General features: G+C 44.7%; 1 protein-coding gene across 1 annotated transcript; it reads right to left on the reverse strand.

Moving 5' to 3' along the window:
* Positions 1-1139: 1139 nt before the first annotated feature.
* Positions 1140-5031, reverse strand: LOC136527591 (MLO-like protein 9). Its single transcript, XM_066520374.1, has 9 exons — positions 3974-5031; positions 3797-3857; positions 3545-3633; positions 3355-3429; positions 3138-3276; positions 2148-2362; positions 2012-2047; positions 1817-1884; positions 1140-1734 (listed from the first exon to the last, which is right to left on the reverse strand). Exons 1-9 carry the CDS (start codon positions 4610-4612, stop codon positions 1500-1502), a joined length of 1557 nt encoding a protein of 518 aa, XP_066376471.1. The 5' UTR covers positions 4613-5031; the 3' UTR covers positions 1140-1499.
* Between the last annotated feature and the right edge of the window lie 7767 nt (positions 5032-12798).

Here is a 12798-nt window from a genome sequence, read left to right on the forward strand (position 1 = left end):
AAACATCACATATCTGTTGGCCCCGTCCATAAGAAAACTCGAACTGAAGAATTCTGGCAACCTTGGATACAGCATCGATTGCAGTTCCGTTACCATCTTGCATCTATCATGTGACCATCTGACATCCATGGACCTACAAAAATGGAGCCTTCCATCGCTACAGGAGCTCAGGATCAGTGACTGTCCATGTCTGATATCTATTAGAGACTCTGAACAGGTACCCACTGACCTTTCCCTTGGCTGGGCCAGACGACGCAGCACTGGGAAATTCCCGTTCCTCACTCACCTAACTATCGGATGGTGCCACAAGCTGGAAACTCTTGATGGCCTCCTAACACATGAATATCTCCCTGCCATCAAAGATCTGACCATTTTGTCTTGTCCACGTCTCAACTGGCAAAGTGGAATGATGTTGCCGTCCTCCATCCAAAGGTTCCAGTTATATGATTCTGGGAATATCTCTCGCAGCTGCCTGGTGAGCCACACGTCGACATCCCTGCAAGAACTAAGGGCCTGTTTGGAACGCATGAATAAAAAACACAGGAATATGATAAAACACAAGAATGAGGTGAGTGTGCAGTGGTAAAACAGAGAAAAAGAAAAATACGGGAAATAACTAGAAGGGGTGTTTGGAACGCAGGAATCCATGACACAGGAAAAATGCAGGAATCACAAAAGATTACGGCCATTACTCCCATCGTTATCTCCTATGCAGTCTTTGTCCTTTCCCCAAACTACTTTCTCTCTCACACACATTGTTGCGTGCGCCTCGGACTTCAGCAAAAAAATGGATGAAGAGTGGAGGTTTAGATTCCTGTATTTTGTGAAGCAAAGGGAGCCCTTCCTGAGGAACCGGAAGGAGCATTCCTACGTTCCAAACGACGTGTGACGTCACCAAACCAAAGGATTGCCATTCCTTCAAAATTCCTTTACAAATACTCCAATCCAAACAGGCCCTAAGTGGCTAAACTGGAGTGGAGTATTTACCTCGGCCACTCAATTCTTGTTTTCTTCAAATCAAACTAGCTATCTTATGTTTGATCAGGTTTATAAAACATGAGTATTTGCATTTATGAATCCAAATAAGTTTACTGAAAGTAAATTCTTCCATATAGCTACACTGTACTGTGGTTTATAAATTAAAAACAAAATGAAGAGAGATTGTTTCTGCATACTGCTAAGGTACGTTCCTATACACCGTACGTACGCATGCATAGTTCATGGTACATTACATGCGGCGCACGTACGCATGTTGATTGCTACTGGTACAATTAATTACATACAAATAAAAAAAATATATATATGTAACAAATTATATATAGAAAGCTGGATCGATCGAGTTAAAGGTTGCATTGCTAGCTGCTTCATGAGGAGGCGACGGATGGATCAGTCGTCGATCGATCTTGATGAAGTCGATCGTACTTGCCTTCCTGGCCTTTCTTGCCGCTGCCGGCCTGCAGCGCCGTGTAGTGCCGGCGTCGTCTCCAGCTAGCGTTCCTCTACGCGTCGCCGTCGGCCTTGGTGGGGCTGCCGGCGGCGGTGGGGGAGCCCCCGCCGCCGCCGTGCTCGTGCTTGGAGCTGATGGGGTGCTTCTTCTTGGCGCCGGCGCGCCAGTTCTTGAGGGCCTTGGAGGTCTGCTCGTCGAAGATGGACTGCTTCATGGTGGAGCCCATCTGGGAGACGAGCGCGTACAGCGGGAGCGTCACGTAGCTGCACAGCACCTGGACCACCACCCTGCATGCATAGAGATCATCGTCGTTGGTTTTGTTATTCCACTGCATCTCAGATCGATCAGATTCTAGGTCATCATACGTACCCAAGGCAGAGGCGTGCAAAGACGAATCGTTTGGAGTCATTGAAGCACGAGTCCATACCGTACTCATACTACGTGCAGATTCAGAGAACCAATTCAAGATGACAGACATCTCCATCAGTCACAGCTGAAGCAGGTGTGTACAATACGTATTTACATGCATTGCAGGTTGATAAACTGAAATGGCCGGGTACGTACCAGAATCCAGAGGAAGTAGATGATCTGGAAGCCATTCTGCAGAGACAGAGAGCATGCATGCAGAGCAAGGAGAGACAGACTGAGCACACTGCAAATGGAGACAAACAAAGGCAGAGCAATGGAAGACAGCACGGACCTGGAAGAGGGTGAAGTGGATGAGGAAGAGCACGAAGGGTGGTTTTGCGAACCAGAAGTAGGAGTCGCTGACTTGCACCAGCGGGATGCCCTGGACCACGGCGTGCCGCTCCGTGATGTCGATGGCCATGCGGCAGATGATGCCCTGCAGCTTGGTCCCCACGGACAGGATGATCACCACCGGCATGATGGATATCCAGAGCATGGTGTGCCATCCTGCACATTATATTGCATCGATGGAGGATTAGAGACAATTCCATGTGTGCCATTAAAAAAGATCGTAATGTTCTATGTACCTCTAAAAAAGTTCAGCGGTCTTCAGCGCAATTGATCCAACTTTTTCGTGCCCTCCATGCCACTTCTGTCAGTTTGGGCTCTAACGCCGTCAAACTACAGGTGTAAAAAGACGAAAATGCCCTTAAGTGTAAATATGTCATTAATTTTTTTGAGCATCTTAACGACTTTAAATGAAAAAACTCAAAACTAGAAAGTTGTAGATCTCGTCGAGATCTATAATTTTCATATAAAAATTATTTTCATTTAATTCCGCAAAAAAATATGATTTGATATGATTAATATATCTTAGAAAAATCATATTATTTTTTTGCGAAATTAAATAAAAATAATTTTTATATAAAAATTATAGATCTCGACGAGATTTACAACTTTCTAGTTTTGAGTTTTTTCATTTGAAGTCGTTAAGATGCTAAAAAAAATTAATAACATATTTAGACTTAAGGGTATTTTCGCCTTTTCACACATGCAGTTTGACAGCGTTAGAGCCCAAACTGACGGAAGTGGCATGGAGGGCACGAAAAAGTTGGAGCAGTGGCGCTGAAGACCGCTGAACTTTTTCAGGGGCACACAGAGCATTGCGATCTTTTTTAATGGCACACAGAGAATTGCAAAATATATATAGAGTAATAATGCATGCATCAACATGAACACGCTAGGATAGGATGATAGAAGATGGATCGAGCAGCTAGCTCACCATTGACATTTAGGAAGAGGAAGATGAGAGCAGAAGCCCAGAGGGGAGGACTGATCCCCACGATCACCTTGAAGTCGTCCTCCAGTGACCGCTTGATGTACTTCTGGAAATCAAACTTGCTGCCAGGGGCAAGATGCACCTGCATACCAACCACCACGTACATAACATTATATATAGCTGAATGATTGAATGAATGAACAAGTTGTTGGTGACATACGTTGACAAAGCTGTGGCGCAGCGCGGAGTAGTCTGCCTGCCTCACGGATCTGAAGAACTGCCGGAAGAAGTTGCTCTGCCGGTACACAATTGTCAGTCAGTCAGTCTGTCTGCCTGTCTGTCTGTCTGTACCAATTCATCTCATTTCGTTTCAGAAAGTTACTGTACTGTATATATGTTAATCATCTTACGATGTAGAAGGATGCTGGGAACTTGTTGAGCACATTCATATGGTTCCTCACGAAGGAAGTCTCGTGGGTGAACCTGAACCGCGTCGGGTCTGCGCGCAGGATAAATAAATAAATAAATATAGTAATTATCGTAACTTAAAGTGGCTACAGAATAAGTTATTTTGTAGCCGGCTACAGGTAGTGTGTGTATATATACACACAAATTCGATCAGCAGAACAACCCAAGATACTATACAGGAGTATGTAATGTACCATTGGAGAACTCGTAGTCTTGGCCTGCAGCTTCTTTTTCCCACACTTTCCATGCACGTATCTGCATGCTTCAAATTAAAAGAGATGCATGGAGCGAGCAATCATATATGAGATATATAGATATATCATCCTTATTAGCTTCTTCATTCCAATGCAAACAAAGAAATCAAAATTGACCTTGGCCCTGCCGAGCGCCATGGTGATGGCACTGTAGGAGACGTGGAAGACGGCGAGGAAGAAGATGAAGATGTGCAGCTGGTGCAGGCCGTTGATGGAGATGAGCGACACCTTCCCCTCGGGGCACTTGGTCTTCATGTTCGCCTCCCCCAGCATCCTCGCATTGTGCGCGTAGTAGGGCGGCGGCCAATCGAGCACGCCGCCGAGGTGCTCGGCGGCGGCGGCCTTCTTCTTTCCAGGGACGGCGCCCTCCTTCTTGCCGTGCCCCTTATCGCCCCCGGCGGCGGCGCCCTCCGAGGGCTCCTTGCCGTGGCCGCCGACGGCCTCGACGGCCTTGAGCTTGCAGGGGAGCATGGTGTTGGCGGCGTGGTTGCTGATGCAGATCTTGATGATGTAGTTCTGGCCGAACACGAGCAGGAGGGAGATGAAGCCCAGCACCATGAGCTCCGCCTTCACCTTCTCCAGGGCCTCCACCATGGCCTTCTTCTTGCGGTGGGAGAAGAACTCGCCCACGTGGTGGAGCCCCTTCTCCAGCAGGATGGAGATGATCACGATCACGCCGCACACCGACGCCACCGCCCATGTCGGCGTCTGGTCCAGCTCCCGCGTGTTGCCGCCGCCGCCGCCGCCGCCCCCCATTGTTGCTACTCCTTATTCTATCGATCGATTGATTATTGGATTGTGAGATCGAATCGACGATCACCTGGCCGGCCTAGCTAGTAGCTACCTAGAGGGATGAGGGATCCGGCCGGGGAGATGGCGGACGACGCTAGCTCCACGCCGGGATCGGAGAAGAGAGGATGACGTACTCGCGGAAGGAGGAGGACGCCCGGCATGCAAGAATTCCCTCTACTTGGGGGTGACCACGAATGCCTAGCAATCCCAGCTTGCCACTGCATGCGACCTCTACACGGACCGGAGTACTACGGAAAGTGCCATCCATTTCCAAGCAGAGGCCGCGCGCAAACTCCGGACCTTCCTCCACCTAGCATGCAGATGCAGGTCCAACTCAATTCTCTCCGATTTCCGGGCTTCTTCACACACTACTGATTGATTCAAAACTTGTCCCGTCATCACCTTACCCATTTGCAGCGGCCATCTTGTCTTATATTCAAATCTTGGGCGAAGGTATTTCACGGATGGCATCTCATACAGCTAATAGCCGAGTCTATAGCGGGCTATACCAACTAAGTTGTACATAGATGCAAATTAATAGCTTGGCACGCCTCAAACAGCTATAGTGGATATAGCCGTAGATTTAAAACCTTTACATTACATCCGGTCATGTCTTTTTAATATTTTTTCGCAAAAAGCATGTCTGCTCAAGCCACATATACTCCTCAGGCATGTGGTCTTAAAATTGCCAAATGCGTCATCAAAACAGCTTTAGCTTCATTGATAGAGCAGCGCGTGGAGCTAAAGAAAAAAAAACTACTTCACCGGTGAAGCTGAGCTGTGCTGAATGGTCTAAGTGTAGACTAGTTGATCAAGCTAAAGCATTTTGGCCTGTCTGCTATGGGCCCATGACCTCACCTTCATGTAAAACAAAATGTTTGCCGCTTATGTCAACAACACTGTCCCTTTTTCTCACCTTAGACACTATCCTATCACCCACCACCCCATCATCATCTTCTCTCACTCTTCATGACCTCATATTTATCTCAGACATAGCCGGGACAGATCCAAGGTGGGGCATAGGAGGGCTCTAGCTCCCCCTACCCCCACATTGCTCATGGAGCCCTCCTAAGCCCCTACTAAATTTTCCTGTCATGGATAAAGAGGAGGAAGGAGAAAGATGAAGGGAAAGAAGAGAGGTGGGAAGATCAAGGGGGAGATGAGCCTTGTCCCATAAGTCCCTAGCTCGCCCCTGCCGCCTTGGCCTTCTTATACTCAGTCTCCCATACCCCATTCAACAACCTTAATCGCCTCACTTTGTCTACGTCTGACGCTATTTTTGGTGTGTGGTATAGAGCTCTCGCCTGTATCCTAATGGCTCTCTACCAAGGGAGACAAAGAGGTTGTTTGCATCCCTCGTTGGCCATTGTTTTGTCTTGTTGAGCTAGAAACAAAAGATGGACATGTTGTAGCCTATGCGAGCAAGGTATTTTTCTTGCTTCCATTGGTGAGCAAATTTTGCTCGCTCGGGCTGATATGGAAGCATGGCAAGGCAATCTAAAGAAGGAACCAAGCTAGTATGTCCAAAGTGAGGTGGAAAACTAGACAAATGCCCTATGTAAGGAAAATGGACCCTTGGCCCATTTACTTTGGATTTTGGTGTTTGATGACCAACACAACTAAATTGGATTAATGAATATGCAAGTGATTGTTTTGTAGTCCAATAGGGTGCAAGACGTGACTAGGACGAAGGCGATATGATGATCCGATGATCAACACCTTAAGCAAGACCCTAAAAGCACAAGAGAAGACTCAAGATATCAAGCAAAGTCCAAGCACGAAGATAGGAACCAAGCCAGACGCAAGATCGTGAAGAAACGAGCTCACAGAGGTGACCGGACATTGGGAAAGTGACCGAACGCTCCGATCAAGAGGCTCGGCAAACAGGCGTCAGCAGCAGCGTCCGGACGCTGGACCGGACGCTGGCGGCTAATTGACCGGACGCAGGACAACAACGTCCGATCAAGTACAGAGAGGTTCCAGAGCGGCAAAAATGCGACCGGACGCGTCCGGTGGCATGTGACCGGACGCGTCCGGTGGCATGTGACCGGACGCTGGCAGCGTCCGATCAGTTGATCGTGGCTCTAACGGTCGGGATGACTGGACATGTCCGGTCAGGACGTGATCAGCGTCCGGTCAGTAGCAGAAAAGCGAGATTCGTCCCCAACGACTACTTTCTCAGTGGGGCTTATAAATAGACCCCCCCCCCAACTGGCCATTTGAGTGGGGTGGAGCTGAGGAAACATATCAAGGGTGTTGATACACCATTTTAGTGATCTCAACTTGCATACTGCTTAGTGATTCATTAGATGATTAGCGTAGGTGCTTTGCGAAGTGCTTAGGTTGATTAGACCACCGCTTATGCGCTTGCTCTAGGTTTAGGCCTAGTGTTTAGTGAGGTTTGCATACCTCTTACCACTCGATGCTTGCGAGCATCATTGTTGTACATCGGAGGGGCTTATAGTCTTATGAGATCACACCAACCGCGTTTGTGGTGTGGCCGCCACCGTGTACCGGAGGGAACAAGGCCCGTGGCGTTTCGCCTGGAAGGTTGATAGTGAAGACGGCGGGGAGCATCCGGGAGAGGCTTGCCGGAAGGCATGCCGGAGACTCACTTGCGCATGGGGAAGGCCCAAGGCTATCCACGGAGTTACCCGACCGGGAGCTTGGCCCTTGCGAGGGATTCCTTACGGAGGGCTCCAACGAGGACTAGGGGAAAGCTTGCGTGCTTCTCGATACATCGGTAAAAATACTAGAATCGTCGACGAGAGTTTGCATATCTCTACCTTGCTCTTTAGCTTCAGCATTTACATTGATTGTATTACTCCTTTTGCGGTAGAGATAGCAACACATTAGCAAAACCGTAGTTGCACATTTAGATAGTTTTGCTAAGGTTAGAAAAAGAGGCCATAGTTTAGAGTTACAATTTTAAGTTGCCTAATTCACCCCCCCTCTTAGGCGTCACGGTCCCTTCAATTGGTATCAGAGCCGGTTGACTCAATTTAGACCTTTGGCTTAACCGCAGTTGAGCCGACGCCTTTTTGAGTAGTTAGGATGGATACCTCTAGGTCTCCGCACTTTGACGGCACTAACTTTCCTTATTATAAGGCTAGAATGGCTTGCCACCTTGAGGCTATTGATTTGGGTGTTTGGAGAGTCACTCGTGACGAGATGAAACCCATTAAGAATCCCAAAAAACCCACAAAGAGTGATGAAAAAGAAATGCATTTCAATGCTAGAGCTAAAATTGCTTGTTTGAATCATTTAGTATGGATGTGTTTAATCAAGTGTTCACTTTAAATACGGCACATGAAATTTGGTTAAAACTTCAAGAGCTCCATGACGGTACATCTAATGTCCGTGAGTAAAAACATTGTCTAGCTAAACAAAATTATGATTTCTTCACAATGAATGATGATGAGCTTGTTCGTGATATGTATTCTCGTTTGAATCTAATTATCAATGAGCTCCATTCAATAGGATTAACAAAGCTAGATGATGCGGACATCGTGAGAAAGATCATCTCCGTGCTACCATAAAAGAAATATACAAGCATTATCACCATCCTTCACAACATGAAGAACTTGAGCACCATGACCCCGGGCATAGTCATTGGCAAGATAGTGGCATTTGAAATGTCACGTAAGATGGGTCAAGACAAAGCCTCTTCGTCGAGCAAAGGCAAAGCTCTCGCATGTAGCGAAAAAAGAAGATGAAGGGCAAGCAAGTTGAGACAAGCTCAAGCTCAAGCTCCTCAAGTGAAGAAGAAGATGAGGATGATGATGATGAAGATTCAAGTGATGATGATCAATCTTCCTCCTCCACCTTCGACCTTGATGAAGAATTAATCAAACTTATCAACAAGGTAGAGAAGATGATCCAAAGGCTCAATGTCAAGGGTGTGTCCATCCAAATTTAAGATCTCATTTTCACAATCAAAGAAATGAGCAAAGAAAGAGAGGATGTTATGGATGTGGCGAGTTGGGACACTTTGTGGAAGTTTGTCCAACAAGCCCACACCCAAGACAAAGAAGAAGGTATGCAGGAACCAAGCCCTCACATCAACAAGGTTATGGGATAATTCTTCAAGTGAAGAAGAACACCATCACAAGAGGCAAGGAAGCAAGCACTCATCATCAAGCTCCTCTCGTATGTGCCTTATGGCACGAGGTAATGAAAGCTCATCCTCCTAGTGAGAGTGATAGTGATGATGAAATGCCTTCTTATGATGAAATTGTGCAACAAAATCTTAATTAGACTAAAGTTTGCACTAGTCAACAAAAGAAGCTCGAAAAAATAAAAGAAAAACTAGATAGTTCACAAGAAGCATACAAAACTTTGCTTGAACAATATGAAAACTTTGCTAATCTCAATGTTGAACTATCTACTAAAATTGAGCAACTTAAGGCTAGTGCAACAGCAAATGCATGCACAATCAATGATGATCAACTTGTAAGAAAAATGAAAAATTAAAAGAAAAGTTAGCTAGCTCACAAGATGCTTATAAACGTTTACTTGTTAAAATGGAAACCATATGCAAACATTGTGATGAGCTAACTAATAAAGTTGCTAATCTTGAAGCCGTTAGTACAACCCCCACCAAGGCATCTAAAAAGAAAAGTTCTACCTTTAACATGTCTAAAAAGATGCCTCTACTTCTTGTAATGACTTATGTTTAGACTCATCCTTGTGCAACCAAGTTTGTGTTGAGAAAGTTGGTGTAGATATATGCACACAAGAGGTTGCAAAGAAGAATGAACAACTCAAGCAAGAAGTAGCTCGCCTCACCAAGGACTTCACTCAAGTGATAGGCAAGGCAAAGCAAGCCTAACTTTATCAAGATAACACCATTAAGGGAGTGAAGAAGCTTGATGAAGGACAAACTGTGGTTTGCTACGTGTGCCACAAGAAAGGTCACAAGTCTTATGAGTGCAAGGTGAAGAATGATGGAGGAGCAAAGAAGAAAGAGAAAAAGCAAACAAGCAAGCTCTCCAACACCTACACCAACAAGGTGGACAAGAAGGCCTCCACACCATACTTGTTAAAGAAGAAAAAAATGACAAGGTGGTGGCCATCAAGGTGAACAAGCAAGCCAACAATGGGGTCAAATGCTTTTGGGTGCCAAAGGAAATCATTTCCAACATGAAGAGCACCAAAAAGGTTTGTATCCCGAAAGAGAAGTGAGAAGTCCAATGGTCTTCGGGAAATTTGGAGACTTGGCAAAGTATGGGTGTATTTCACGGGGTGCATCATGATGGACAAAATCATTGTCAGGTGGGTTAGTGAATACTATAGACCCAAATTCCCCTTCCCATGTTAGGTAACTATATTCAATTTCCTTCAAGTAGTATCAATTTGCATTTTCTACAAGTGGTATTTCTTACAAATTGGTATCTTTAAGCATCTAGTTACTTTTCATACCTATGTTTGCATTTGCATGCTTATATCTTTTGTCATGCATACACTAGGTATATCTTATGGTAGGCTTGCTCGGTTTCATTCTTAACTCTTGGAGCAAACCTACATGGTTTAAAATTGTTTAGGATCACGACACATAGCTTATCTTTTGATTGTTCATCTAATATGTGCCAAAGTCCAAATTATAGATAATTTCTCCCGAATGTCATCTTCGAAAATTATTCTCACATTCATGAGATGTCATCTTTCAAGTGGTATTATTGATTCTAAAATCAATGTGCATGACTTCTACAAGTATCCCACACTTGTGTGCACAAATTTAGGGGGAGGTTACTCTACAAGTTGGATGCTTTGAGACTAACACCTTTTCAAGCTTATCATGTGTGTAGTAGTCTCATTACAAGGAAAATGGAGTCCCCGGAGTTAAGCATCATACTTCAAATATCCACCATCTATTGCAAGTGATAGAAATCAAATTGGTTTCCACATGTGGTATTTCTAAACCGATATCATCATGTTGATTTTATTTTGATATTTATATGCTTTCTCCATGCATTATATAGGTTAAATTCTCTTGAGCAATAATTTGCTAAATATGCATATGCCTTACTTTCTACCATATGTATGCATATATTTAGGGGGAGCTTAATCTATATAATGTGAGAGTCAAATTCTGTGACCTATTCCACTCTACATACAAAGGATCACAAAGTTTGACCCTCCCTTGTGCTACTAATGTCTTCCTTTTTGGTGTTTGATTCCAAAGGGGGAGAATTTAGAGGACCAAAAGCAAGCACTAATTTGTAGGACCAAAAGCTAGATCATAATGTTCTACAAGTGGTAATGGTCTGAGAAAGGGAGGATAGTAGATTATGGATTGCCTATGTAATGGGGAGGATTTTTAGGAAGCAAGGCCTAAATCCATAATGCCACATGGGGACATTTGCAAGGGCAATATAAGTGTTCAAGTGGTATCTTCTAGTCTTACAAGTAGTATCTTTTAGCATCATATAACCTTGCCCCTTGCATTGCATCCTAGCAAGTAGATAGTCTTGCATTACATCCTAGCAAGTAGATAGTTTTTAAATTACAATTTTTTTATTTGCTTGCTTTGGTCGTGTTGTCATTAATCACCAAAAAGGGGGGAGATTGTAAGAAAAATGGACCCTTGGCCCTTTTACTTTGGATTTTGGTGTTTGATGACCAACACAACCAAATTGGACTAATAAATGGCCATTTGATATGTTTGCCTAGTGTTTAGTGAGCCTAGTGTTTAGGCCTAGTTAAGATCACTAAAATGGTATATCAGCACCCTTACCACTCGGTAAATAAATAGACACCCTTACCACTAAATTTAGTTGAGATCACTAAATAGTATATAAATAGACCCCTCAACCAACCATTTGAGTAGGCCTAGTGTTTAGTGAGGTTTGCATACCTCTTACCACTCGATGCTTGCGAGCATCATTGTTGTACATCGGAGGAGCTTGTAGTCTTGTGAGATCACACCAACCGCGTTTGTGATGTGGCCGCCACCGTGTACCGGAGGGAACAAGGCCCGTGACGTTTCGGCTGGAAGGTTGATAGTGAAGACGGCGGGGAGCATCCGGGAGAGACTTGTCGGAAGGCACGTCGAAGACCCACTTGCGCGTGGGGAAGGCCCGAGGCTATCCACGGAGTTACCTGATCGGGAGCTTGGCCCTTGCAAGGGATTCCTTGCGAGGGGCTCCAACGAGGACTAGGAGGAAGCTTGCGTGCTTCTCAATATCTCGGTAAAAATACTAGAGTCGTTGACGGGAGTTTGCATATCTCTACCTTGCTCTTTAGCTTTAGCATTTACATTGATTGTATTACTCCTTTTGTGGTAGAGATAACAACACATTAGCAAAATCGTAGTTGCACATTTAGATAGTTTATCTTTTACATAGGTTTTGCTAAGGTTAGAAAAAGAGATCATAGTTTAGAGTTACAATTTTAAGTTGCCTAATTCACTCCCCCTCTTAGGCGTCACGGTCCCTTCACCCTATTTAGAGTCGCTGCTCACCATCTTATAGGGGAAAAAGCATGAGACTTCCCCACGCACAAACGCTTTTGACGTCGCTTCCTCCACCCGCAATTCTTATATCTGTGTTCTCTTTCAACATGGAAGTGGAAATCGCTCGCAGGCTATTGTGGGAGAAATCCTTAAAATTCTTCGACCTTTGTCCCTTGCCCGCAGCTAGGGCCGACTCTACGATTTTAAGGGCCCTTAGGCAAACAAGATGATAAGGGCCCGTTGAACCATTTTTTTAATGTAAAGATTAATATATAGTATGAATAATTAAAGTTAATTTGCAACATATATTTAGTTCATAAAAGATAACTATAAAAAAAAGGACAGACCTAGTGTCGGAGGCTCCAACATGAGTGGGGTCTGGAGAAGGGAAAAACCGAGGCAAGCCTCCCCCCCCGCAAAATCTGCGGAGATGCTGCTTCGACCCCGTGACCTGGTGACTCAGTGAGACAGCTCTCACCACTGCACCAGGCCTGCCCTTCATAAAAGATAACTATAGTACAACAAAAAAATTAAAAGAACAATAACTATTATGATTACCTCAAATAAAAATAGAATGCGTAAAAATCCGTCTTCGAGCATTTCTTGATGCAAAATCTTCAGAAACAATATCGAGTCAATGTCGTCCAAAACATTCTTCTCAATGCTACACATAGTCAAGCCATTCAATCTTTCTTGT

The sequence above is a fragment of the Miscanthus floridulus genome, chromosome 19, assembly GCF_019320115.1.
Source record: "Miscanthus floridulus cultivar M001 chromosome 19, ASM1932011v1, whole genome shotgun sequence".
NCBI lineage: Eukaryota > Viridiplantae > Streptophyta > Magnoliopsida > Poales > Poaceae > Miscanthus > Miscanthus floridulus.

Bases quoted from the DNA above. Each gene is read 5' to 3' on its own strand.
- LOC136527591 (XM_066520374.1), bottom strand. From the start codon at position 4,612: ATGGGGGGCGGCGGCGGCGGCGGCGGCAACACGCGGGAGCTGGACCAG. The intron at 3,430-3,544 runs GTAAGATGATTA...GTGTACCGGCAG, and splicing joins TCCCAGCATCCTTCTACATC to AGCAACTTCTTCCGGCAGTT. The intron at 1,885-2,011 runs GTACGTACCCGG...ATCTGCACGTAG, and splicing joins TCTACTTCCTCTGGATTCTG to TATGAGTACGGTATGGACTC.